Here is a 27,427-nt window from a genome sequence, read left to right as displayed (position 1 = left end):
GCAAGTTTGAGGCTGAGGTTTCGGGGTTTATGCCTGATGACCTCATTCTGGTGTCTTAATTAGAGAGTGTGGGATCATCTGCCGAGAAGAGTATCAGGATTTAGCTGGAGCAGTGTATCCTGAGATCCATGAACCTCGTGTTTTCCTCGGTGACTTCACTGTCTGGCCTGTCTGGGACTGGGGTCAGCCGGGTGTGCTGGGCGCCCTGAATCCTGGGGCCTCCCTCCCTTCTGCCTTTTTTCTGTGGCCTGTTTGGTTTTCCCTCTTTGCTTTTTCCACTGCCTTGCATCTAACATTGACCTCAGCGTGAACTTTGGCGGGTATGGAGCCTCCTTTGTCTTTCTGGTTTACGGCACTCCCTTGTTTTATGTGGCCCCCCCTTACTTTGTTTACAACCAGTGTATCTCCCACTGTTGCTCTGTTGAAAATCGAAATCCCTGGTGCCTCCTGCGTCCCACAGATAGTTATGAGAAGCTCTGTTCCAGACGGTGATAGGACCAGGGTGAAGCCGTGCTCTGGGTGGGCGGGAAATTGAAGTCCAGATAAAGGGATATAGAAGAATTTCTAGCTTTCTAAGTATTGTGAAAGAAACAAAGAGAGAAATCCTGCTTTAATGTGATGGCCAGGCGAGGCTTGAGTCCCTGAAGGGGTGACACCGATGCTGAGACATAAAAGGTGAAAACGAGCTGACCATTTATAGAAGAGAAAGGGGAAGTCATATTTTTTCTAGTATTTATTGTGTTCATAAAAACATTCCATAAGCGTTGGATTATATGAACAAGTAGAAACCGCCTGGAACTGTTTGTGACCCAGTTGTGCCTTTCTCCCCTTTCTTCCATTGTTCCCAAAAGTTCTATGTAAGAAGTGTAACAAGGGACCTTTAAAGTTAAGGCAGAAGGATCTTGTGCATGTTTTTTTTCCAAGTTCTTGACTGGCAATGCAGTTATTAGTACTGAACACCTCATGTGTGTTCTCAGTGGGGCAGAAGAGAGGAACAAGGCAAAAGTGTACCCCGTCACTCAGTGGGATGGTGTTTCTCTCTGCCCCATCCGCATCGTGGTTTCTCAGGCAGCAGACATGTGTGGGATGAGGTGGTTGTGTGTTCATGCGTTGATGATGTAGCTCAGGTGCTTCTCACCCAGCAGCCCGTTCTCCCAACCCAGTTGAAACTCGCCAGGTTTTTAATTTCACGAGGAGAAAATGTGTGTGTATGTGTGTGTGTGAATCTGCCATTATTAGTCACTACCATTATATGAATTGGTTCAAATGAGTACTGAACTATAGCATCCATAGAACTATAAAGGGAGACATTTGGCAGAGACAAAGCTCAGAACTTGGGGTCTAGGTGAGTGTTACAGTTTAATATCTGTAGCTGGGGACAGAAAAAGAGATCCATTTCTTGGAGGTAAAAAGAATAGAGGCAGGTGCTGAAATAAGATAAACAAAGAGTAAGGAAACACTGCAAATACATTGTCCCGATCTCATCATTTTTTCTAGGATCAGCTCAAGTAAAGTAACTTAAATCACCACCCATCAGGGCAACATCTAGTATTTTGTCTGTTGTTGTCAGCTTGAGATTGTTCAAGTAGCTTGTTGTCACTGAGAAAAGGAAGATGAAGATAGGTAAATCTGAGAAATAGTTATTAGACTTCAGAAATTTTCTGTGACATGCTGGCCAATATTCTTTGAGAATGGAAAGGCAGTCACTGCTTTCCTCTCTTAAAACAGAGATTCCCCTCATTTTTTCTTGCTGCCACTGGAAGGATGTTGACATCACGATGACAGTGGACTTCTGTGCTCATGCTGGCCATGTGGAAAAATTCCACCCTTTGCTCCTGAGGAAGTGGTAAGGTTATCATAGGGATGATTTGGGACCTATGCTAATTTGAATTATTAGAAATAAGTTAATAACATGGTAAACCTGTGAATGAGATCAGGTTGCTTTGTATTTAGCCACTTATTACTTCTGTGATTAATTTATCTGACAAATAACATCAAAAAGGTTGTTCTCTTACAAATAACCTTATAGATCTCTGCAAGCAGCATTGTTCATCTGTACTTAGAATGCTCTTTGGAGTTGTCTATCAATGTTTGGTTTGATTTCCTCCCATTATGAGTCTTTGCAAGCTCAGAGAAGACATCTCTAGTGCTATATGAAATATAAATGATTCCTAGTAAATGGATGGGAATTTAGACTGTCATCTTAATTTAATAACATATTTACCCACATTTAGAGGAGAAATACAGATGAGACTACATTAAGGGCTTATTAACATGGAATTTATTTATGTGTTCACTTGAGAGATCCCTGGAACTTAAGGTGCTGTGTGAATTGTAAAAATGTGTCACTCGAACTGTAGCCAGCCAGACTTGTATGGTTCTAAGTTCCCTAGTGGTCTTCCTGGTATTTAGAGGTATGCTTGGTTTTAAAATGCCTTGAAATAAGCGAGGAGAAAACAAACTTACTTAGATGCATTTGAGCCTATATATACAAAATTTTCTGTTTTCTTTTTTAGTTTTTTTAAGACAGGGTCTTGCTGTATAGTCTGGGCTGCTCTTGTGCACCACCACACCTGGCCAAATATTTATTTGGTAAACAGAAGTCCTTCGGGGGTATTTCATTAGCAATTTATTAATTAGAATATTTTCTCTGAATTACTTTATTAATTAAAAAAGGTCACGAACTTTATGAAAAATTGTATTGTGCAAAATATTAATTGAGGCAGAGATTCTGGTAGGAAATGATGGATGTGGGCTGGGGGGATACTCATTGGTAGAGAGCACTTGCCTAGTGTGTGAGAAACCCTGCATTAGCTCTTCAGAGTGGGGGAGAGGGGTGAATGTGAAATGGAAACAAGGGCATGGGTGTAGGTGTTCCCTGTTAGTGCGCGAATGCCTTCCGTTCCCCATTAGTGGGTAAATACATGTAAGGAATTAGCTGGTATAATTTGTAGGCTGTCCAAACTTGTCTTTGGGAAATGCTTCTAGAGGAAGCTTTTCAGTGAAGTGGGCTTATGCAGAGGGTTCTGTCTTGTTGTGTGGTAGTCCTTGAATACTGTATGAAGAATGTAATTGACTGCTTGGGGGTTTTCTTGTCCTGGTCTTCTGGTATACCTTGTGGATTGTGTACCTGATGATCTCTTTTTTTTTCTGTCTGTTTCTCTATATAGACCTCCTTATTGAAATAGTATTCATTCTTTTAGTCACGAAACATTGATGTTAGGCCCTGTTGGGTAATTGGAATTTGAGGTGAGTAAGTACTGTCTTCTGCTGCTTCATGTTCAAGGGTTTTCATGTGATAGATACATAAAACCTCTATACATAACCTCACCTTTTTGGATCCCTTTCCTTCCCTTTCACTTGTCTTGAATGTCACTTTTTTACCTCTCCATCCTGAAGGTGCACAACCTTGGTAGAGTCCCAAAGTCTCATCCTCCGTTGACATTTTTCATAGATAGTTGCATTCATAGAAAATCTAAGTGTGCTAGGTATTACTTAAATTGATTTTAGGGCACACACCTTACACATCACTCATCAAGAAAAAACTGCTACCAGCAAGCATGGTGTCCTGCTTAGATCCCATGTGTATTTAGTCAAGATTCAGAGACGATACAAGGAAAAAACGTAGGAGTTTAGTGTTAAAGTTAGGTTAAAGTAGAGCAAAACAACAAACAGGAAGAGGTTTTTCACAAAGTCACTGTTTCACCCTACGTCTGAAAGCTTAGCGCCGCTGTGAACCACCGCTTTAAAGATAGTTGCTTTTGGTATTTGCTGTCTTCTTATGCATTTCCTGTAAGACTTATTTACATGTACATCCATCTATCTATAACTGCCTTACACATTTTTAAAAAGCAGGATCTTTTAAAGCGTGTAGTTTTATAACTTTTCCCCTCCTTTAGTGTGCTTTTAAAGATCTTTTGATGTAAATATACATGTCCCATTCCACTATATGGTTGTCTTAGAATTTGAAATGGCTACTATAGAATAGTGGCCAAATGGCCACCATTGAATAGTGAGGTTGTTTCCAATTTATCTCCTCGTTATAAACATTTTATTTATTTATATATTTATTTATTTGGTCTTTTTTTTGTCTTTTGGAGGCGGTATCTCGCTGTGCAGCTGAGGCTGGCCTTGGTCTCATTTTGTAGCCCAGGCTGGTCTCAAACTCACAATGATCCTCCTGCCTCAGCCTCCTGAGTACTGGGATTATAGGTGTGTGCCACCATACCTGGCCTTATAAACATCTTTGTAGATCCATATTATTTATTTAGAATAATTTCCAAAGAGTAGAATTGTTATATTACAGTATATGTACAATATAGACATAATGTAACTATAGCTAGATCGTCCTACAGGAAAATTTCCATTTCCCAAAAGTTTATTTTTTTTTTTTTTTTGGTTTTTCTCCGATACCGGGAACCGAACTCACGACCTTGTGCTTGCCAGGCAGGCGCTTTGCCACTGAGCTAAATCCCCAGCCCCTCCCAAAAGTTTATTGAAGTGCCAGTTGGTTGTCTAATATAATCATTTTGTTACATGAAAAAGATGGCCTTGTTACTGAGGCTAAACTTTTTTCTCTATAGGATTATAGATCATGTATGTGTCTTTTGCTCATTTTCTATTTCTTTTTGTTTATTTGTTCTGAGGCAGGGTCACACTGCAATGCATGCTGGTCTTGAACTCACTGTGTAGGCCAGGGTGGCCCCGAACTTGTTCCCCTCCTGCCCAGCCTCTCAAGTGCCGGGACTGTAGACCTGGGCCACCACACCCAGCTTTCCTTTTCTTACACATCGAGGGCGTCCGTCCATTGTTCTGACATCATTAAGGAGAGTTTTGCTGGTTTTCTGCTTGCACTTTCCTGTTTATGGTACATTGTATTCTACTTTATTAAGTGATATTATTGATTCTTTGAAAAATCCTGGTTAGAATATCTTCATGCTCAAATATATACTTATATATTTAATATTTTTTATTTTAATATTAGAATTTTTACTCATATGGAAATACATGAAATTGAGAACAGTAATCCCCACCTTTTCCACAGGGGATATTTTCCAAGTAATCATGGTCAGTATCAAACCTTATGTATACTGTATTTTTTTTTCTATACATACATACCTGTGATGAAGTTGATTTAGAAATTATCTATAATTATATATCAGTATAAATCGCTAACAAGAAAAAAATATATACTGTAATGGAAGTTGTGTGAAACATGGTCTGTCTCTCTCTCAAAGCAACTTACACTACGCTTGCCCTTCCTCTTGTGAGGAGATGATACAAAGCCAGCTAGGAGATGAAGTGAGGCGTGGGTACCGTGGGAATTGCGGCATGTGTTGGACTAGGGAGTAAGGGGTATTTGGACACAAGGATTGGTATCCCAGCAGTTGATCTGATAACGGAGATCGCTGGCACACGCAGCATGGAGAGTCTGAGCAAAGTGGGGATGAGCCCAGTCTCTGGCGGGGTGGAGGGGACTGGAACAGGAGTAAGAGTTTTCATCATGCTGCTTAGAGCAGTGTGCAACTTGAAACGTATGAAGAGTTTATTTTTCAAACCTTCCATTCAATATTTGTCTAAAACTACAGAAAATGAGACAGCAGGTAAGGAGGGCTACTGTGTATAAAACAGAGGATTAGTTTCTTTCATTAAACTGTTCTGTAGTACTTTCTAGGAAGGTTTAATGAATTGCTTTATTTTTTTATTAATATGAGCATTCATCTTTTCAGATGCTAAATTCTTACATACAGATGAATCTATTTCTGAACTTTTATTTTTTGTTTATTTAAAATTTGATTCTGTTATTCTGTACTAGTAGCACATTGCTCAAATTATCATAATTTTATTTTATTTTATTTTATTTTACTTTTGTCTTTTTGAGACAGGGTCTCGCTATGCTGTTCAGGCTGGCCTTGAGCTCACTTTGTAGCCCAGGCTCATCTCAAACTTGCAGCGATCCTCCTACTTCAGCCTCCTCGGTGTGGTGCCATGACACCAGTAAATCATCATAATTTTATCATACATTTATCATATATTATATATTGTCATACATTATCATACATTTTAATAAATATTTAATTTTCAAAGTGTCCTTAAGTATTTTCATTTATTTCAAATTAACTTTTATGATATATATATATATACACATAGACACACAATATATATATATGTATGTGTTTTTTGTTTTTTTTTTTTTTTTTTTTGTACCAGGAATTGACTCAGGATCTTGTGCTTGTCAGGCAGGTGCTGTGCTGCTGAGTTATATCCCTGGCCCTCAAATTAGCTTGTAAAACTTTTGTAAAATTACATTCCAGAAAAATTCTATTGGTGTTATATTCTGGATTTAATTAAGGATTAGAGCATATATACATAGAATAAAGGTGGAATGGGCATCTTGACGGTGTTGATTTTTTAAAGGATGGTTTAGCATAACATTAAAGACCTACTATATACAAGTCCTTACGTTTAGACACTGTAGATAGAGTAGAAAATGTGAGGACCGTCATTCTTTATCCCAGCCAGCTTTTATAGTTAGGTGGGGGTTGCAGGTAGATGCCCTTAGTCTTCCATTTTGGAAATCATGCTCTGGAACCCATGAGAAAGGCTTTGGTTAGAGAGGGCCTGGAGGCAGAGAAGACAGTTCAGAGGCTCAGCAGGTTTCGAAGGTCACATCGGAAGTAAACCCAGGGTGGGCCTTAAAGGTGGAATTGGCATTGGAATTAGTGGGGTTTTAGAATGGGCTACACTGGGAAGGAGGTAGCGAGAGAGAAGTCTTGGGATGACAGTGGTGTTGGGAAGGGCTTGGTCAGCTGGTTTAAAGGATGCTCTGTCCAGAGACTGGCATATGGAAGGAGGCATAGATTCCCAAAGAGAAGGATTATGTTGGTTCTAAACATAGCTGCCAGTGGAATAGCCAGGGAGAGTTGTTAAGCAAGTAACAGGATCTCCCTCAGGAGAGAGTGCTTCCCAGGCAGAATTTGTTTCTGGAGATGTGGAGGCCTTTGTCAGGGACCAGAAGGGTGAAGCTGTTTGGGAAGAGGCAGAGGAGCAGAAGGAATTTCCCGAGGCTCCTGGAGGAGATAACTAGCTGAACATGCCCGGAGAGAGGTAATATGAAGTGCCTGAACAGGTCAGTGCACCGGAGGTCAAGCCAGATAAAGACTGATGGAGAGCTGGTGGGGTGTGTTTGTTGGGCAGTTTAGGTGAAATGGTATTGACGGACGCCTACTGTAGTTGGGATGAAGAATAATATAAGAGTGATTTCCTTGTCAGCAGTTCTTGTTTTGTTATTTCCTTAGCTCTACCTTCAAATCTGTAGTATTTTTAAATAGAAAACTTTTTTTTTCTTGTCTGTTCATGCCGGGTACTGGGCAGTGTGATAAACTCCAGGACTGAGTGAGCACATGCGATCATACAGTCTGCTATGAAACGCTATGCTCCCTGCTCTCATGCAGCGCTGTCCTGTCGGACAGTAGGCATAAGAAACATAAGTAGGTGTATAATTTTTGTAACAGTTGTGGTAAACTCCATCAAGCCAGATCACATGGTACAGTAGAGGTTATAACACAAGAGGTGGGAGAGAAATCAAGATACCTTCCCCGAGGAGCTGAGAGAGGGTTTTCTGGGCAGAGGGAAAAGCCTTGAGGTCAGATGAAGTTTGCAACTGATTAAGCCAGTGAGGTGTGAGATGAGATAAGAGCAGTAAGCAGAGATTAAATCTATCCAGGGTGTAGGCCAGTTAAAGAGCTTTGGATCTTATCCTAAGAGTGATGGGAAACCACTGGGACACTTTAGACCCAGGGGTAACTTGATCCCACCATTGGAATGAGTTCTTGGGGGTAGTGATTTTTCTCTTTATTTTTGTTCCCTGGCGTGTTTCTGTGGTCTGAAACAGTATCTAGACTCTGTAGATAGGCGGATCAATAAATGCTTGTTTTTGTTTTTATTTTGTTCTGCTTTGCTTTGACACAGGTCTCATACAGTATCATCCAGGCTGACTTGGAAGTCACTATGTTTAACAAAAAGAGGCTGCTGGCCTTGACGTCTCCATCCCGGTGTCCGGAGTGCTAGCTAGCTCCTTCTTACCTTTCTTATCCTATCTATTCTCTGCTTCAGGTATACCATAGTAGAGAAATGAGCCTGTCACTTGACTTTTTAAAAACTTGGTTGCTTTCCAATTACTTGTAATATGAAGTTTAAATAATTTTTTCGTCATTTTATTTATTTATATATGTATATATTTATTTATTTATTTATTTTAAGACAGGGTCTAATTATGTAGTCCAAGCTGGCCTCAGACTCATGGTGACTCCCCTGCCTCAGCCTCCTGAGTGTTGGGATTGTAGGTACGCACCAGCATGCCTGGCTTTACAGTGCATTTACTTACTTTCAAGACGTACTCATTTAAGATCCTGCTCTTCACTTATGATGTAGCCGCAGGCGCATATCCTGTGCACCTTCATAATTTTCTGCCTTGACTTACTGACAGTGCTGGGTGATTGTCACTGACTGGACTAGAGGTCTGTGCTGTGAATTTTCTGCAGAAGCTTCCCGAGCCTTGTACCCTTCATTAACCTGGCAACACCCAGCCAGTAACTACTAGAGTGGAGGTCGGCTATACCTGAAGTTTGGGGGAGGATTAGATCTGCTTTGAATGGTGGTGTTCACTTGCAATGACCTCAGTTTGGCAGCTGAGTGTCACATAGGTGCTCAGGCTCAATTTCTGGGCGCTTGACCTACCTGTGTCTTCCTCTGTTCTTCACACAAGCAGGAGTTACTTTCCTTTTACTACTTTTCTTTGTCTTTTTGAGACAGGGTCTTGCTATACAATTTAGGCTGGCCTTGAGCTCACTTTGTAGCCCGGGCTGGTCTTGAACTCGCAGTGAGCTTCCTGCCTCAGCCTCCTGAATGCTGGGATTACAGGTGTGCATGCCTGGCTGTTTTCCTCTTATTCCAGCAACTTTGTTTTTTCTATTTTTTATCATTGTCACTCAGTGGACATTTGCTGATTGCCTGTGCCAGAGGGGTTAAACTTTTCTTTCATAAAGAAGCCACCCTACCCACTTTTATTCCTGATCATGGACAGGACAGGAGAGTATAGAGCAGGCGAATGTGGAACTATGCTGACATGGGATAGACAGGCACATCTCAGACGTCTTGGTCTTTCCTTGGGAGCTTCCAGGAGGCACTGCTGGCAAGTGCTGATTAGAATAAGAAGCAGGGTCACTAGAGTGAAGGTGGCAGCAGCTGTGGGAGTGGCATGGCAGAGGGCCTGACATCAAGAAGGACCTGGGATCCTCGGGATTCCTATGACCTGCAGTTCTTTCCTTTGTGAAATTGATTCTGCTAGCAAGTACCCAGATTCTTCTGGGTACTCACTCATGTTTTAATACTTTCTCTCCCTCTCTTCCCGCTTTCTCTGTAGTGTTATTGGGAATGAAAGTAGGACCTTCATCCTCAGTCCTTTAACGTTTGAAGACAGGATCTCCCTAAGCCATTAGTTGCCCAAGCTGGGCTTGAATGTGAGGTCCTCCATCCTGTCTCAGACTTTCATACATGCTGAGGAAGTTGAAATTAGTTAATAAATAAGATAAAACTCTGTGTTCCCAAAGTGGACATTCTGGCTGGGAAAATATTCAAAACCAAGACAGGTATCATGTGTAGCTGGATAAGTGCTATAGGAGAGGAACTGCTCTTCCTGTCTCTAATTGATACGACCCAGGAATTTTTTGAAGTTAGTTTTCAGATGGTATAGATTTACCTTGATCAGTGCCTGGCTTTCTTCTTAACCAAAGTTCACATCCCTTAAAGGAGTAGAAATGTGCTGCAGGCTGTCATGTCTGATCCTGGACCAGATACTGACTGCAGCATTTCAGGCCTTGTTGTTATCAACATGAAATGTCTACTGATAATCTAAACTTATAATATCATTGCTCACAGTTCCTCAGAGTTTATAACTTACCTTAGTCTTTGGGTTTTATCGTTTTGTTTGCAGTATTTGTCTGTTTTGGCTGTACTGAGAGTTTAACACAGAGGTGCTCTACCACTGAGTTGCATCCCTTCTAAAAATTTTTTTTAGACAAGGTCTCACAAAGTTGCTCAGTCTGGCTTTGAACTCTTTTTTTTTTTTTTTTTTTTTTTTTTTTGGTACTAGGAATTGAACTAGGGACCTTGTGTTGGCCTGGCAGGGACTATGCGGCTGAGCTCTATCCCCGGCCCTGACCTTGAACTCTGGATCCTTGTACCTCAGCATTCTGAGTGGCTGGGATTACAGGCGTGTACCACCACACCATTTGAACTTGTTTATGTGTTTGTTTTTGTGGTACTGGGGATTACACCCTCAGTTTTAATCTTTCTTTTTTTTTTTTTAAATTTTGAGACCGAGTCTCATTGAGTCACTAAGTTGCCCAGTCTGGGCTTGATCTTGTGATCCTTCTGCCTCAGCCTCCCAGAGTGTTGGAACTATTGTTTATTTTCTTCTCGCTAATGATGAGACACTCACATGAAATAATATGCAGAAACCCAAAACGTAGATCAGGTGGAGGATCTGAATGGCAGTGGAAGATGTTTAGGAAGCAGCTGCTCCTGCTCCCTCCACCCCACCCTGCTGGGCTGCTTTGCCACCTCGGTGGAGTCCTGCCACAAAGCCATCATTTGTACAGGGCATTTCAGAGCCATTGTTGTAGGATGGCGTTGTCCTTTGTGATGACAGAAGTGTTCTGTACCTGAGCTTTCTAAGATGGTGGCTATTGGCCACATGTGGCCTTAGCTGTTGAGCTCTTGAATGTGGCCCGTGTGGCTGAGGAACTACATTTTAAGGTTTATTTGATTTTAATGAAAAGGTAACTACAGTAGTCACATGTGGCTGGTGGCTCCGCCCCTCCATGAGAAAGTGTAGTTGTAGTGTATCAACAACCCTGGATTTAACGTTTACTGAGCAGCAAGTACTTGAGCAGTATTCTGGTTCTAGAGATCACAGATAAAGTAACTTTAACCTAGATGATAATGAACTTTGAGAAGGACTGAGATAAAACCTGGTTTATAGCCTTGGGCAAATTATCCAACCCTTCTAGGCCCCAGTTCCTTTTATAAGAAGGAAAGATTTATGGTACCTTTTCATTGTGAGGTTTAAAATGAGATAAAACTTGAACAGCTTTCAGCACTTATCATTCAGGTTTAACCCTGAATTTAGCTGATGGATCCTAATAGGATTTTGTTTGTTTTAGGTTTTTTTTTTTTTTTAATAAGATTAAAATATGTTCATTATAGAATAGAGAAAAATAAGAAAGTAAAAATAACTTGTTATCCCACCATCCATATGTAAGCAGCAGAAAAACTTATGGAATGTGGAATGTAGTGTATATTTTTGGCTCATAAAATATTTTTCTTTTAGTTTTGTACATTTATGACTACACTGATATTATTTTAAAAAGAGAGCTTTGGTAGACCATAAATCATACATGTATAAATTGCCTTATACAAATTTTTCTTCACTAATGTTATATAGTAAAAGACTGTAGGGAATGTTTTGTAGTTACTAACTGTAATTACAATTTAAAAATTGTAAATTGAATAATTTTCTGATGTTTTTCCAGGTTTATCTTTGGCTTAATTTTTCCAGCATGTAAACATTCATTTTAGAATTATTTTTAGATGAAAGGAAAAAAAGACATGGGAGATTTTTTTTATCTTGCTAAAACTTTCATGTTTATTTTGGGTTTTTTTTGTTTGTTTATTTTGAGATACAATCTCAGTTTGTAGTTCAGGCTGTCCCTGAACTCACTATATAGCACAGGCTGAGCCCCTCCTGCCTCAGCCTCCTGAGTGCTTGGATTACAGGCACAGGCCACTGCGCCCGGCCTATTTTCATGTTTGCTGATAATCCTGAAGTCTCAAAGTCTGCCAGTTTCAACTTGCCTTATGATGTTATAGTGATGTATAAATTTTCTGAGTGCCTTGTGCTGGAAATAGAAAAACAAGATATTACCATTGTCCTTAAGTAAATGATGGTCACATACTGTGTGATTAGTGCTGAGAAGAGGGATCTAGACAGGGTAGTGTGAAGACACAGTATAGTCGGGACCAGCTAGAGATGGGAGAGTTGTGCAGAGAGTTTCTGGCTGAGGTGACACCTGATGGAGTTTTAAAGGAACAGTGGGCAGAGCCAGGCAGTGGTGGACAGAGGGTTTTGTAGGACAAGGCTGCTGTGTGTGAAATCCGCAGTGACCGGGCACTGGGGGAACTGTGGTAGTGCACTGTGGTGTTTGGCGGTGGCAGTGGAAGGGGTTGGACAAATGCAGCTGAGTCTGGAACAGTGCAGACAAGTCACCCGAATCTGTCTGTGCTCTGTCAAGCACCACAGACTTTCTGTTTAAGCTCATAAAAGACCTTTGAAGATTCCTGAGAGGAGAGGAGAGGACAGGAGAGGACAGGAGAGGACAAGAGAGGAAAGGAGAGGAGCAAGATCTCTGGTTACTTTGACACGGGTAGGAACATGACTGGATGTGGCTTGAAGATGAATAAAAAGAACAGGCAAGGAGCCCATTCAGTGGGTTACCGGACAGGCCAGTAACCTGATGACGTGATGGATGAGCAGGCTCGGATTCAGGCTGTAGACATTCATAGTCCCCAGGGCGTTCAGGTCTAGAACTCAGGAGGGATGTTGATTAGAGTTATAGGTAGAAGTCATCCGTGTAATTGCCAAGGTGTGAACAGGGCCACTCTTTGTAGCGTGCTCCCTGTGTGTCAGGCGTTTGGCAAGCCACAGTACTTACACACACGACCTGAGTGTGTTCCCATGGTGTGGCTTGGAAGAGGTGGCTGGTTTTACAGAAGCGATTGCGAAGCTGATGTTCAGACCCTACTGTCTTTGAACTCCAAACCTTTTATTCCTGGGATAGTGCAGATGAAGGCACTAAAGAAAAAATCTGGGGTAAACACGTGAAGAGGGTCTAAGAAGGACTTTGGAGGGAAATTTCCAGGTGTTGTTGCAGAGACGGGAAAACAAGGAGAGCCCCTAGACTGTGCAGAGCAGCCCGGGAGGCAGGAGAAAACGGGGGGGGGGGGAGCAGACTGATGGAGTCTGGGCGCTGCATCCTGGAAAGGTGGGCGGAGCCAGGCGTGGCTGGGAGAAGGGTGTTCTAGGGAAAGGAGGTGGTGTGTATGCAAGCCCGGGTGTGGGGCCGTTGGAGGAACTGCAGTGCTGCAGGAGGGCATTCAGAGATGGTCTTGGACAGAAACCAGATAAAAAAACACATTTCTCTTGGTTGAAGAACAGGGAGGTAATTGAGAAGTGGTAGTGGAGGCCAGCAGGATGTCTTGATGCTATGGGTTTTGTTTGTTTGTTTCTCATCAGCATTCCAGGGATTTTGACTAAGGAAGGATTGCTTAAAGGTTTGGATGACCCAAATTATCAGAATTTTAGAGATGAAAGTGTCCCGCAGGATGTAGTAGAAAGGGGAACTTAATTTCCCACTTCTGGGACAGGCTTGCATTTCTCTGCATCTTTTGCCTGGTCTTTGTCACCTTTTTCACCGCAGGGCAGCTTTCCAAAAGCAGAGGGCAGAAGAGATGGCAGCTTTCTACCCCTGCAGTCAGATGGCCTTTCCTTCCTCAGTTCTGAAGATAAAGGTCACGGGGAAGAGCTGAGCCTTCCCCATCTTGGACGAGGCGCCATGCACAGGCCTCTCTGGTTCCTTGGGTACGAGGTCATGAGGGAACTGGTGGCTCCCCATGATTACAGGATTTGCTGGTTTCCAGTGACACGCAGGGGACACTTGAGGCAGGCAGCCTGGGAGTCTCCACTGCTAGTGCTCAGAAGGTAGAATGGGAAATCTGGAAGCAGAGAAAGTGTAGGTTCCTCTCTCAAGAACCTGCACTGTGAAAATGATTTTAGTGAGTGTTTTCAGGTAATTCAAAAGAGAATTAGACATTGATAACATTGTTTTTATAATCAAATTATTAATGGAGCTTTACTAATGAGAGTTGAAAATGTATTTGAAAAGAAAACATAGGTGTTATCTTAATGTTTATGGAGAGAAATTGCTGTTCTTGTGGGCATAGAAATTTATGTGAACAGAAAGTTAATTATGATCACCAATTTCAAAATAATTTTATTTGTGGCTACTTTATTGTCAGATGTGTATTCTCTGGGTAGTCTTCTCCGTGTTTGTGCCGGTCATAGCCATATCTGTAGAAGGAAAGCAAAGAACATTAGCATTTTCAGCAAACCCTTGAGGTCATGCAGTCCAGCATGTTTAATTTTATAGATAAGAAAGCAGAAGCCAAGGGAGTGAAACCATCACTTACAAACATAGCCCCGCCTGTCAGAAGAGCAGGGACCATTTTCCCCTTGGGCCTTTGTTTAAAGAGTGAGAAAGTTTTTCTCAAAACCTTTCCCAGCTCTTCCCGTTGCAACTCACTATCTAGAACTGGATAACAGCACCCACCTTTGAAACCTACTACAGATAAGAGCAATTATTAACTTGATTAATGCAAAACAAGGAGGATCTGCCCTCAGGAACTGTGAGGGAAGGCTGAGTACCTAAGTACTCACCTCTAGCAGGGGAGAATGGGCTGTGCCCTGCTGAGTGTCTGTTATGAGCACCAAGTTAAAGAATTTGCATCTTATCCTGTAGATAATGGGACCCTGCCAAAGGTTTTAGATCAGAGAACTGACCAGATTTGTGTTTTGAAAATAGCAGTATTTATAAACAGATGCACACTGGTATAACAAAATACTTTCACAGTTCCAATGGCTGGAGAATATCGTGTCAAAACATGAGTAGCTTTGTGCCTGGTGAGGGTCCAGTCTTTATATTGCTTTAGAATTTGGGGTCCTCACACAGTAGAAGAGATGGAAGGGCAAAGGAGCCTATGCAATTCTCCCAGGTGCCAATCCCAGGGCTTCCGTGAGCCAAGGTCTTGCAGTGCTGGGATCACAGGTGTGTGCCACCACATACCTTCTGTGATGAGCTAACCCTGTCCCCCAGGGCAGGGCATCACTGGCCTAAGCGCCTCTTTTAAAGGCCCCACCTAGGTACTGTCTCAGTGGTGCTACTTGAATTTTGGCTGACATTCAGACAGGACACTATGCTAGAACAAGAGGTGAGCGACACTCTTACTTTTGCCTAAAATGACATCAACTTGATTGCAGAGTTAAACTGAATTTCAAGACTCTTATATCTTCCCGTATCACAGATGGCCCCTGACTTGGAATGGTTTGATGTTGCAGTGGTGGAAAGAGATACACGTTCACTGGAAACTGTCCTTTGAAATTTGTGTTGATCTTTTCCTGAGCTAGTGACATGTGGCATGGTGCAGAGAAGCAGCAGTGGGCTGGAGCCCTCAGCCTCTCTCTCCCTTTTTTCTCCCTCAGGTGGTGGGGGGAGGGAGAGAGAGAGAGATAGAGAGAAACCAGCTCGAAACCGGGTGGAAAAAACTTGCACGAGTGCTTGGTGGCTTGTAAGTTTCTTTTAAAATTTATGCACCAGTTTGCACATCCCTCTTGTGTTCGTGGACTTGGACATACGTACCAACGTTTTTTTTTTGGTACTGGGAATCAAACTCAGGACCAGGCTGGCGCTGTGCCGCTGAGCTTTCTCCCTGGGCCCCACACCAACCTTTGAGAGTAGACAATTGTCTTACTATGATGTTTGGTTAGATGTCTTAAATTCATTTGCAGTTTATGATGGTTTCAACTTCCAGTTGACTTATCAGGTTGTAACCCCATCAGAAATCAAGAAATGTCTGTTCCTTTATATATGTGTGAACTGTGGATGCCCTGTGTTCACATTTTGTTACAACATAATTTTTTTATTTTGCTACTAGGGGCTGAACCCAGGTCTTTCATACTAAGCTACGTCTCCTGCCCCTTTTTCTTGAGGCAAGGTCTCATTAAGTTTCTAAGTTCTCCAGGTTGGGTTTGAATTTGAGATCTTCCTGCCTCAGCCTCGTAGAGTGCTGTGATTGCAGGTAGGAGACACACTACCCATAGCAATTGGTTATTTTTGAACTCTCTAAAATATAAGGAATGGATTTTAAAAAGTTAGGAATGTAACCAACCTACTTGTAAGAACCATGATCATATGTACGTATGAAGTACCCTCCAAAGGAAGAATTGAAAAAATACTAGGAAAAAGAAAGGTTAAAAAAAAAAAGCCAAGGAATACTGAGGTGTTCTGTATTGATAGTCTTGAAGCACAGGAAAGTGAAACATGTACTTACGGAGCCTGATGTGAGTTAGTACTGCCATGGGTTTGTTTGTCTGTCTGTTTTGAGACAGTCCTGCTGCGTAGCTCAGGCTGACCTCCTGCCTTGGCCTCCCCCTTGCTGGGACTGTAGGCTTACACCACCACACCTGGCTGTGATAGGGTTTTAAGCTTGTTATTTGACTTAATTTTTGTCTGCATGAAAGAGGACTGTATCCCTACCTCCTTTCTTTCCCTCCCTCCACCTCTTTTCTGTCTCTCCCTCTCTTTCTCTTCTCTCCCTCTTTCCCTCCTTTTTCCTCTCTCCTCCCTCTTTTTCCCGCTCCTCTCCCCCCTCATTCTCTTTCTCTGTACAGTTTTTTTGGAGGTGGAGGGGTGAGGTCATTAAGTTGCCCAGGCTGGCCCAGAACTTGGGATCTTACTGCCCTAGCCTCCCACGTAGGTGGTATTAGCCATCCCTGGCTTCCCATTTTTCTTATGAGGAACTGAGGCTCAGGATAATTAACTTCCGGAAAGACTTCCTAGTAATCGTTAAAAGAGCCACAATTTGATGCCAAGCCTGTCCTGTCCTGGAAGTTGCATTACTTTGCCAAATATCCCTATCCTGCATCGTTCCAACACATTTAAAACAATAGCCTTTGACATGCCTTCTCAGACATCTTGAAAGACTGAGCAGGAGTGGGCATTACCTACCGGAAGTGCTCATCAAGGGAGGTGCAGACCTTGGAGGGGAGGCAGAGCAGCTCTCACCATTGTTCTAGTGTGTGGACAGTCACCTGTAAAAGCTCTTGCCAAGACTCTGGGGTCACTAATGACTTTATTGTCAGAACTCTGTTTTCCACTGAAATACGGTGTAAATTAAGATTCTGACCCAGTTTCCTGCCCCAGCTTCCTTCTCCTTTCCTAACTCTCTTTTAGTAGAACCTGTCCTCCCCTTGGGCTTAATACTCTTTAGTGAGTGTCTTTTAGGTTCTTTAATTAACACTTCTTCAGATCGACTAACTCTGCACTCATTACTAATTGGCCAGGAAGCTCTTCATACTCTATCTCTGAAGGCTGGGTGTGGTGTCGCACACTTGTAATCCCAGCACATGGGAGGCTGAGGCAGGAGGATCATTGCAAGTTCAAGACCAGCTTGGGCTACAAAGTGAGCTCAAGGCCAGCTTGAATTTCATAGTGAGACCCTGTCTCAAAAAGACAAAAAAACCCCACCAAAATCTATATCTGAGACTACTATACAATAGAGTAGACCATTGTACAATAGAAAAAGATGTGCTACCTACCAAAATTGAACCTTTTTGTTACACCAGTCGTCTAGGATGGTATACAAACAAGGAAAATGTACAGTACCTATTTTTCATACCTTAAAAACACATCTGGAACTGTTTCAACTAACTTAAAGTAAAATAAATGCCAGGGCAGATTATACCATACCTTTTCTTTTTACTTAAAAAAAAAAGGAAATGGAAAACATACCACTTCCAGAAGGCTCTGACAATGAATTGGATATTGAAATGGTATTGGTAATAATGTATATTTATATATGCCACATTTTCCTCCATGCGCCAGCCATATTTGCTACATATGTGCTGGGTATTTGCCAAGTGAGGGGAATGTTAGAGCGTAGAGAAGATCATCTTGTTTAGAAGTGGTTTGACTCATGGTAGAAACAAAGTCGATTATACTTCCTGTCCCTTCCTGATCAAGTTATTTTCCCTTTTTCTTCCTCCCTTCTCATCCTTCCCTCCTTCATCCCCCTCATCTCTCTCTTGTATTTAAAAAAAATCATTTTATGTCTGTCTTTCACTAACGTCAGAATTCTCTTTCAGCAATGACAAACTAGAAATTATGTATCAGAAAAGTATAATTTTCACGAACCTAAAAAGTTATATAAGATATAGAATAACTTAATATTGGTTTTACCATACCCTCTAATTTGAAATGGAGTGAAATGCTTCTGTGGTTAAATCATAGCTCTTGTGCTGTTTGCTATAAAAGTTTCAAGAATATGTATTTCAAAAAAAATTTTTTTTAAGTAATCCAAAACAAATGCAACAGAGCTGAGCATACTTAAGACATATTTTCCGAATTTATCTTAAATCTCTCTGCTCAGAGGGTTTTTGTGTGTGCAGGGACTGGGACTGGCCCGTGATTTCACCATCTATCTCCGTCCTGGATTGATTGCACTGAACACCACAGAATGAGTTGCATGTGGTCCCACTTTGTCTCAGTTTATAGGACCTCTGGGTTGGAACCCCATTTGATCAGTGTGAAGCCAACCATTGCAGAAATTTGGCCAATGTCAAAATTCTAAATATATCCACACACACGTATATTCCGGTTAGAATGTCATTATTCCTGACTGAAGTAGTGGTTGGTGTTATGCATTGCTTTGGTGGTGGTTATGCATAAATTACTGATGACATTTACAAAACAATTTTTTAAAACTCCCCCATGTTGATGGTACCACTCTGATGCCACCCTGGTGATTAGTGTGGATCAAAACTGATATTAAAAACACTTTCAAATAAAAATTATGTTTGCATCAAAAATCTTTCCTAAAGATGGGACAGTGGTGGAGTACGAAGGTTATATTAAATCTAAATGTAGACTTGATTCTTCAGTTTGAAGAAGAAACCCATTGCCAACTTTTTAGTTTTGATGTTTGCTCAGTGTGGGCTATTTAAAAGGAAGAGGAGGGGGTCTGAGGTCTGTTTGGAAGCTGAGTTGTGCAGGTGGGGTGGGAGCCTCCATGCCTTCGGGTTCACTTTAGCTGTGGGCTGAACCAGGCTGGCGAGAGTAAGTCCCCCCTCAGGGCTCCCCTCGGCCTGTTCTCTGTTCCTGTCTGCTGCTTGCTGTATTTGTTCATTGCTCCTCCTCCCCTGCTCCCTCTGCTCTTCCTTTCTGTCTGCGTGACCACGTGCTCCGCGTCTGTGTATCTGGACTGCCTTCGCTCGCAGTTCCATGTGAGTGTTAGCAGAATGAAAGCCAGATGGACCAGCCGTTCCCACTGTTATCTCCCAGCCCACTCTGGCAAGCCTCCCGCGCTCCCTCCTTCTTGGCATGACAGAAATATTTGCCTTTATTTAGGGAGACTTGTATTTGCTGCTGTACCTCTTCCCTCAGCTGCAGCATAAGCGGAAAGCTATTTATTCCCTTGTTGCTGAGGTTGGTTGAGGTGAGTAGAACGCGCAGTGAATTTATTGAAGAAGCACTTTTGAGCCTACCTAACTTCTGTGTTTTTCTAGAATAAGGGACTTACTGATGCTGGTTGTCATAGTCTCTGGAATAGCAATATGAAGAAAAGTTTTTTAACAATAGCATAAAAGTGGTGAGACTCTCTCTGCCATTGTTTCATTCAGAACACTTTTAATGGCCTTGGACTCATTCATTGTGATTCAACCAGTAGTAGAGGTGAGGTAATAGAGATCCAGAGACTGTTAGTAGATCATCGTGAAAAAGGCACTGATTGGAATAATGATCATTTTTATTCCTGTATTACATTTTCCCTAATATGGTTTTGACATTATTTCATCTTTTAAAATGTTATATTTTATTGCACCCCAAGTCCAATGAAGCTGCTTTGAACAAAAGTTAGGTTACATTTGGAATGGTGATAGTAGTAATTTGGGCTTTTCATTATCTTTTAATAATTACCTTTTAAGTAATTTCGGGAATTTCCCATTCTGATTATCACAATATTTTTAAAAGGCTTTTTCTTTATAGTTTAGTTTGCTTTTGTAAATGTTCAAGTGTAAAATACTTGTTTCATAAGCAACAGAAACACCTCAAAACGTGGGGGTGTGTTCTCATGGTTTGTAGAAATATCTAAACAAAAGAAATTCACTGTACTAAGGATCTATTGCTTTGATACGTAGATTAAGAAAAGTAGTTTGCAATTTTAAGAGGAAAGTATGCTTAGGAGAAAACAGCTCTGAAGTGCACATGTTCGTTGTTGGCGAATCAAGAAATTTCTCCCTGTCTGTCTTGTCCTTTGCAAGGTAATAGGATTGTCTTCAGTGTTTGTTCTCAGTTTGAGACTTTAACATTCTGTGTCTGAGATTATTAATTGGTGTATTGGCCTCATTTTTTAAAATGACAGGTCATAAATTCATGCATTCTCAGTAAATAATGGCTTGAATTCATTGTGAAACATAAAGCACTTATGTAGTGGTGATTTTAAAACAGAGCAGAAAGAATTGAAAGGAGAGAGATGTCTGGGAGAGAGAAACTGTTTCATCTAATAGACCAGAACACTAAGCAGGGAAAGCGGACGGATGGCAGGTGTTAGAGAAATTCACCGCCAAGAGCTGGCTCCTGCCGCTGTCTCACCTGCATAGCAGACTTCAGGATTTTCGTTATTTCTGAGCTGTCAGGAGGAGTTCATTATCATCTTTCTTTCTCATCTGTTCTCTACTTTTGCTAATGTTGATTTCAGCTCCAACTAAAGTTGTGCTGGTGCATATAACGCTACTAAGGTAGCATCTGCCCAAGCCAGAAATAACAATAGGATATAATATAACCTAGTTACAAATGAGGTCTTGCCATCTGTGCTACACCTTCTTAAGTGCGGTTTGGATGATCAAATCCTGATTTAAACTTCCATAGAGAAGCATATTTTATTGATAGAAGATGTTGCATTTCTTCTGTTCACTTGCTTTTTAAAAAGATAAACCCCACTTGAAAACTAAGTTGCTTAACGAGTGAGATAACCTGTTCCTGGTGGCATCCTCCAGATCGTACTGAGAAGCACTCCACAATGCCAGACTCACCTGTGGATGTGAAGACGCAGTCTAGGCTGACTCCTCCAACCATGCCACCTCCTCCCACCACCCAAGGAGCCCCAAGAACCAGCTCATTTACACCGACAACATGTAAGTGGTCACGTCGGGGTTTCATGTTTCAGTTTTGAAGTTTAAATTAATTGCATGTAAAATGTCAAGGGAAAATAAAATTTAGTATCCGTGCAAATGAAAGAAAAAAAATCATTCATTTGCCAGTGAGTAGGTGATGAAAACAAACCTATAGCTTAGGTATAATTGGTATAACTGCCAATATTTGCCTGCCTTTTATTATTTCAGAGTTGTAGTCTACTATGATTTTAGCAAATGAATAATGCATTTGTTCTGAAACTCTGGTTGCTACCCCTGTAATCTTTACGGTGTGTGAAGCTCCTTAATTTGGACATTTTGACTTGGAGCATGGAAATACGCCATACTTATTTCTAGGTTACTTCTGGTCTTCTAATACCGCTTTTTTCTATTTCAATCTGTTATAAATAACATTAGAAATTGGACTTTCTTAAAAAGAGTATTGCTATATGCCACACTTTCACACAGAACTATCTCTGAAATGGGTAGCATTTTTGTTTTAACTTGGTCAGGCTTTCATTAAACCCTTAGCCCATTCTTTGCTCAAGCCCTCCATTCTGAGTCAGTGGAGTGTACTCCTTTCTGTATTACCCAAGGAACGGACAGCATGTTCTGACAGAAGAGCGACTTCTCTTGCTTTTCTCTCTATTCCAGTGGGCATAGTGGATAGTTTTGTTTTAATCAATCTCAAAGTTCTGGTTAAAATTGTCATCCAGGATTTGTGAAGCTAACGACTATTATCTATTGCAGATAGTGTGATTCACAGATCATGTGCCGTGAGATCTATACAAGTGAAAAATAAGAGGCTAGTATAGATCCACAGGATTGTCAGGGGTCGGCACAATACACATCTTAGGGGATTTGTCCAGTGCTGTCCTGTCCTCTAAAAGGCTTTTCCTGATGTGCAAGGAGAAGAGGACTGTGACATGCCAACCTGAAACCCTATCATCTTATGTTTAGTTTATTGTTACCTAAGGTCATGGTGATAGGCATGTGTCTCCTGTGGGATGGCCTGGTGAGCTATCATTTCTTGACAGGGTATTTGGTACTCACGTGGGATAAGCACCATGTTATTACCGTGAAAAGAAGTTTTTAAAGAATAACAGCGTCCTTCCAACTTCATCAGACTGTTACTGGAGATAGCCAAAATTGTAGCAGCAAGATGGGTTTGGTAGAGATCATTTTGTCAAATTAGTTGACCCAACAGGATGCAATCACGATTTTCTTTAGTGAGGAGTGTGCAGATTTTTCTAGCCTCATTCTGATGGATTATCATCTGGGGTTCAACTACATTTTATTGGAAATGAATTTACGGAATTACTACCAACGTGTGCTCTTGGTTGGGTTGAGGTGTCCCCTTTTAGTTTCTTGCGATTACTCCTCGGTAAAGTCCATTTTGGCTTCATACGTGAAATTGGCATTTTTGCCAAGTAAGTGGTTAAGAAATATGAGGGAGAAAATAGCCTTCTAATTGGGTGGTATAAGGTGAAAACTTGAAAGCCCCTATTTCTATAAACACAGCTGTCAGTTGTGTGTACAAAACATGATTAAAAATGTTCCGTGATAAATTTAGTCTCCACCAAATGTACACTTTTTCTAGGGGAGCAGTTGAGGAAGGAATAGCCCTGTTATATTGATGTGAGTCTGTGACAAAAGGCTGACATCCAAAGCTGTTTGTTCTGTGTTTGAAGCATTTCAGGTGGCTAGCATATGTGCTCGCGGAGGCAGGGCTGGCCCCGTGTTCCTGCAGGCTCGGTTTGTTACCAGCTTCTGTGCAAATGCCGGGCCTCCTGTGTGCGGAGAGGACCCGGTTGGTGATAGAAGAGACTCTAGTGAGCCTGTGAGGTCTGTGCGTTTTATAATATGTCCCAACTTCTTTGAAATTGCAGTGCTACTAGATTTCAAGGGAAGACAACGTGGTAGCAATTGCCTTGTGCATATTCTCTGTAAATTTATGTTCTCCTTCAATTTTGTGCCCCTGACAGTAACTAATGGCACCAGCCATTCACCTACCGCCTTGAATGGCGCCCCCTCGCCGCCCAATGGCTTTAGCAACGGGCCTTCCTCTTCTTCCTCTTCTTCTCTGGCTAATCAACAGCTGCCCCCAGCCTGTGGTGCCAGGCAACTCAGCAAGCTCAAACGGTTCCTTACCACCCTGCAGCAGTTTGGCAATGACATTTCACCAGAGATCGGAGAGAGAGTCCGCACCCTCGTACTAGGACTAGTGGTAAGTAACAAGGACCAGCCCAGGGAGAGGGGTAAGGGGCAGCACGTGTAGGAGATTTGGGCATGTAGACCCCACCCTCATAGCAATTTTGTGGGTTTTTTTTTTATTTTTTTAAGACATGGTCTCTTTATGTAGTCCAGGCTGGCCTTGAACTCACAGTAATCCTCCTGCCTCAGCCTCCCCAGTGCTGGGATTACAGGCATGCACCACCATGCCCGGCTGCTCACAGCAATTTTGTTGTAATAGTTTCCATATCAGAGATGATGTACAAGTCTGACTAAGTCTACAATAACAAGTTTTCCAATTCTGGATTATGTATTGACCTCCACCATGGTTTCTTTTACTATGTGACTCATAAAGAAAAAGCTGTAGAGCTAGGTATGCTGGTGCGTGTCTGTAATCTCAGCACTCTGGGAGGTGAGGGCAGAGGGTTGCAAGTTCAAGTTCACCTGGGCAACTGAGTGACTTCGTGAGATCTTGTCTCAAAATAAAAAGGGGTGGGGTTATAGCTCCATGTGAAAGTGTGGATTCCACCACCAGTACAAAAAAATTATTATTTCTATATATACAAATTTATTATCTTATCCATAAATATGTATGCGTGTGTATAAACATATGTATATATTGATATGTGAATATATACATGCAGGTGCGTATGTGTATGAGTATGTATGTGTTTGTGTATCCTTGTTTATGTATATTTCAATTAGCACGTGCTCTTGGCATTGTTAATGTCTTTCACATATACAATGGTTTTGTTATGACTCACATCATCTAATTGGGTGCTCATTTTAACTTAGTTGCTTTGAGGAGTTTTTACTGATTTAGTTGAACCCATAGAACAAGAAATACTCTTTTCTGTTCAACCTTGGTAACAATTGTGTTTTTCTCCCCAAACTAAAAATTTTTTTTTTTTGAGACAAGGTCTTGTTATGTAGTTTAGCCTGGCTTTGAACTCACTGTACAGACCAGGCTGGCCTCAGATTGATGGCAGTTCTCCTGCCTCGGCCCCCTGCATGCTGGGATTACAGGTGTGCACCACCCAGCCCGGCTTAAATCTAGTTAGTCGAGAACAGAATTGTTACTTTGGCACATTATGCTGCGTTCTGTACATCATAACGCTGCAAATGAGAACATGCATCATTTTTGTTTTGCTTCCTAAATCTCATAGATTTGTGGTCATTTTCTACACAAGTGGAAGGATTCCCTAGCATTTAGGAAGGCCATTTTCCCATGGAAACTGAGTGATCGAGTATCTCAGTCTTTCGTCCATGCTTAGGCTGGAATTGACCTTAGGATGACAGGCGGCCATTTCCCTTTTCATGAAATGCATTGTTTATTTTTATTATGTGGCCCTGTCATAGGCAAAGCAGTCCTAGGAGACATGCTTAGTCTTTCTATGCTGTACTTGGCAGAGGTTTTACAGTTTAAGTCTTAGCAATTAACTGCTTCTCCGTCGTCCAGGAACAAAGGACTTTCCCATTTCCCACTGTCTTCCAGCTCTCCTTGTGCACTTCCAGAGTGCAGAGTCACTGCACAGAGTGTCGCTGTACCTTAGGCTTGGTGGCCGTCACTGATCTTTCCCTTTTCATTCTTCTTTTGAATTTTGTGTGACAGACTTGCAACAGGCATATATGAGAGACCAGAAAACCACAAAATAAATCTAAAGCAATAAATGTATCAAGTGGTGAATGTTATACATAAAAAAACCTTATAAATTTGGTGTTCTTTGGTAAAAGTGGTTCCATAACTTAAAATGTAGAAATACTTCAGTGGAATTTACTACATATTAAGTGTAAAACTTTTAAATGAAGTTTTTTGGTTTTGTTTTGAGACAAGGTGTGCTATGAGGTCCAGGCTGGCCTTGAATTGGCTCTGTAGCGAGGCTGGCCTCCAACTTTTTTTTGTTTTGACACCGGGAATCGAACTCAGGACCTTATGCTTGCCAAGCAGGCACTTGTACCGCCAAGCTATATCCCTGGCCCCAGCCTCCAGCTCTTGATCCTCCTGCCTCAGTACTTGGATTATAGGCATATGCCACTATGCTCTACCTGATGGATATACTTTTTTAAAATGTTTGTTTACATTTACACTTTACAAAAGTTAGTGAAAGTCATTAGTGGTGCCTTGCATATAACAGTGAACATTTGTCAACTATGTGAATAGAGAACATGCTTTTGTTTTAAGCCTTTGACTACAGGCCATTTTAAATCTTAGGATTTTAAATCACACCTTTTGATGACATGATTTTTATATGATTTTACGTGTGGGCAAACTGAGGTATACAGATGTTAAATAAAACAAGGCCATTCAACTGATAGTGACACACTTGTGATTGAGATTTTAGTAATGAAGTCCTGTTAAAGCACATGATGGTATTTTTTAGATGCCATTAAGAAAAATTGCAAGGTCAGACATGGTGGTGCATGCCTGTAATTCTAGCACTCAGGAGGCTGAAGCAGGGGGATTGCAAGTTTGAGGCCAGCCTGGCCTACATAGTGAGCTCAAGGCCAGCCTGAACTATATAGCAAGACCCTGTCTCAAAAACAAAATAAAACAAACCCAAAACCAAAAAAGAAAAATGTTAGGAAGTTCTGTCCTTTTGAAAATGAGTCATGAAAACAAAACGATAGATAAAATAAATTAGCTCCCTGACCTGGATTATTAATGGTGGGAGGTTGGCATTTGTTCAGCGTTTCTGAGATGTTTTGAGTTTGGGGTATGAAAAGCTGAAAATTTCTCATTCTTTGTCATAGGAAATGCAACTACACAACACGGGTGGCCAATATTTTAATGATATTCAGTCATGAAAACCCAGATTTTTGTCCATTATCAGAGTTACTGGAGGGACTGAAGCCATGGACCCGGAAGTTACAGTTGTGGTTCTGCCTAGGGACCAATCAAAAATGAATCAAAAGTGTGGTTATTCAGTGCCTGTTACAATAGGTAACTTAAGCAGTTGCTTTTATCAACACACTTTGGCCAGGGTAGGGAACAAGTCCTGAGCTTTTGGGGCTTATTTGTTTATATGGATAGATTTAGACTGAATTGAGGTCATTTTGTTCGGGCTCTTTTGGGCTGAGCAGTGCACATTACCTCTGGGTTAAATGAAATGTCTTTGAGAACTAGGAATTTTTTTTTTCCATCTATGGAACTCAGTGACTCAGAAAGGACGGAGGCCTTTACTTTGGCTTCATTAGCATAGCACACTACCCAGCCCAGCTGATCCCCTTGAGCAGAGATGCTGCTGCAGACAAAGAATGCAAGGTGAGAGTAGAGGAGGAGGAAGAGGGTAACATTTCCACCAGCAATAACAACAGTTACATGTAGGGTGGATCTCTGACACTTGCCTTTGGCCTTTCGAGTCATCTGTTTATGTTTAAATGCATCCCAGTGCGTTTATTTTCCACAAAGGTAACATTTAGAACAGTCTTCCTTTTGCAGGGACTTCTCTGACAAACTCTGCTGATGTCCACATGCATTATTCTCCAAGTACCATATTTAATGTGGTTTACTTTTAGATGCAAATTTTAGAAGTGGGATAACAATACACTATAATATGTGATCTTGTTTTACAAAGTCAGTAGTTCTTTACATTGAAAATGCTGTTCCCCCTGTATTTGTTGTCTGCTTGTTGTTACACTGTGTTGTACCAGTATTAGTAATTTATTATTTTCAGAGTGTTTACCGTTTACCCAGAGAAAGCTGAATATATAATACATGTTTTCTCCACAGAACTCTACTTTGACAATTGAAGAATTTCATTCCAAACTCCAAGAAGCTACTAACTTCCCACTGCGACCTTTTGTCATCCCGTTTTTGAAGGTATTGCACAGCTCACTGGGTTGGAAAGTATTTCAAACCAGATTGTTGCTAAGTCATAACTGTTTCTTTTTAGGAGGGGGTCAGAATTGAAGGACTTTGACTGAATGTAGTGAATGGAAACTATCTGAGTAGATATTTATGCTGGTTTCCTAAGTAATTCTAAAATTACAATGGAGGAGTATTTTAAATAAGGTAAGGTGATAGAGTTTGGAGAAGAGTTCAGAGAAGTATTGAGACATTGCTTTAAATAAAGATTTGGGGGGTGTTTGACTTATGAGTTGTGTTTTACATCTTAC

The 27,427-nt window shown here is 41.3% G+C and overlaps 1 protein-coding gene across 1 annotated transcript in view; it reads left to right on the top strand.

The window, feature by feature from the left end:
• The window catches only part of Runx1t1 (runt-related transcription factor 1; translocated to, 1 (cyclin D-related)), a 133,913-nt gene that overhangs the window by 51,302 nt on the left and 55,184 nt on the right, over positions 1-27,427 (top strand). Inside the window, 3 exon segments of the mRNA XM_005381778.2 lie at positions 20,945-21,082; positions 23,065-23,306; positions 27,042-27,131. Coding sequence (XP_005381835.1) covers positions 20,945-21,082; positions 23,065-23,306; positions 27,042-27,131 — 470 coding nt within the window.

The sequence above is a fragment of the Chinchilla lanigera genome, unplaced genomic scaffold (assembly GCF_000276665.1).
Source record: "Chinchilla lanigera isolate Chin_1 unplaced genomic scaffold, ChiLan1.0 scaffold00016, whole genome shotgun sequence".
NCBI lineage: Eukaryota > Metazoa > Chordata > Mammalia > Rodentia > Chinchillidae > Chinchilla > Chinchilla lanigera.
The sequence above is the reverse complement of the archived record's forward strand: the minus strand, read 5'-3'. Positions and strand labels throughout refer to the sequence as shown.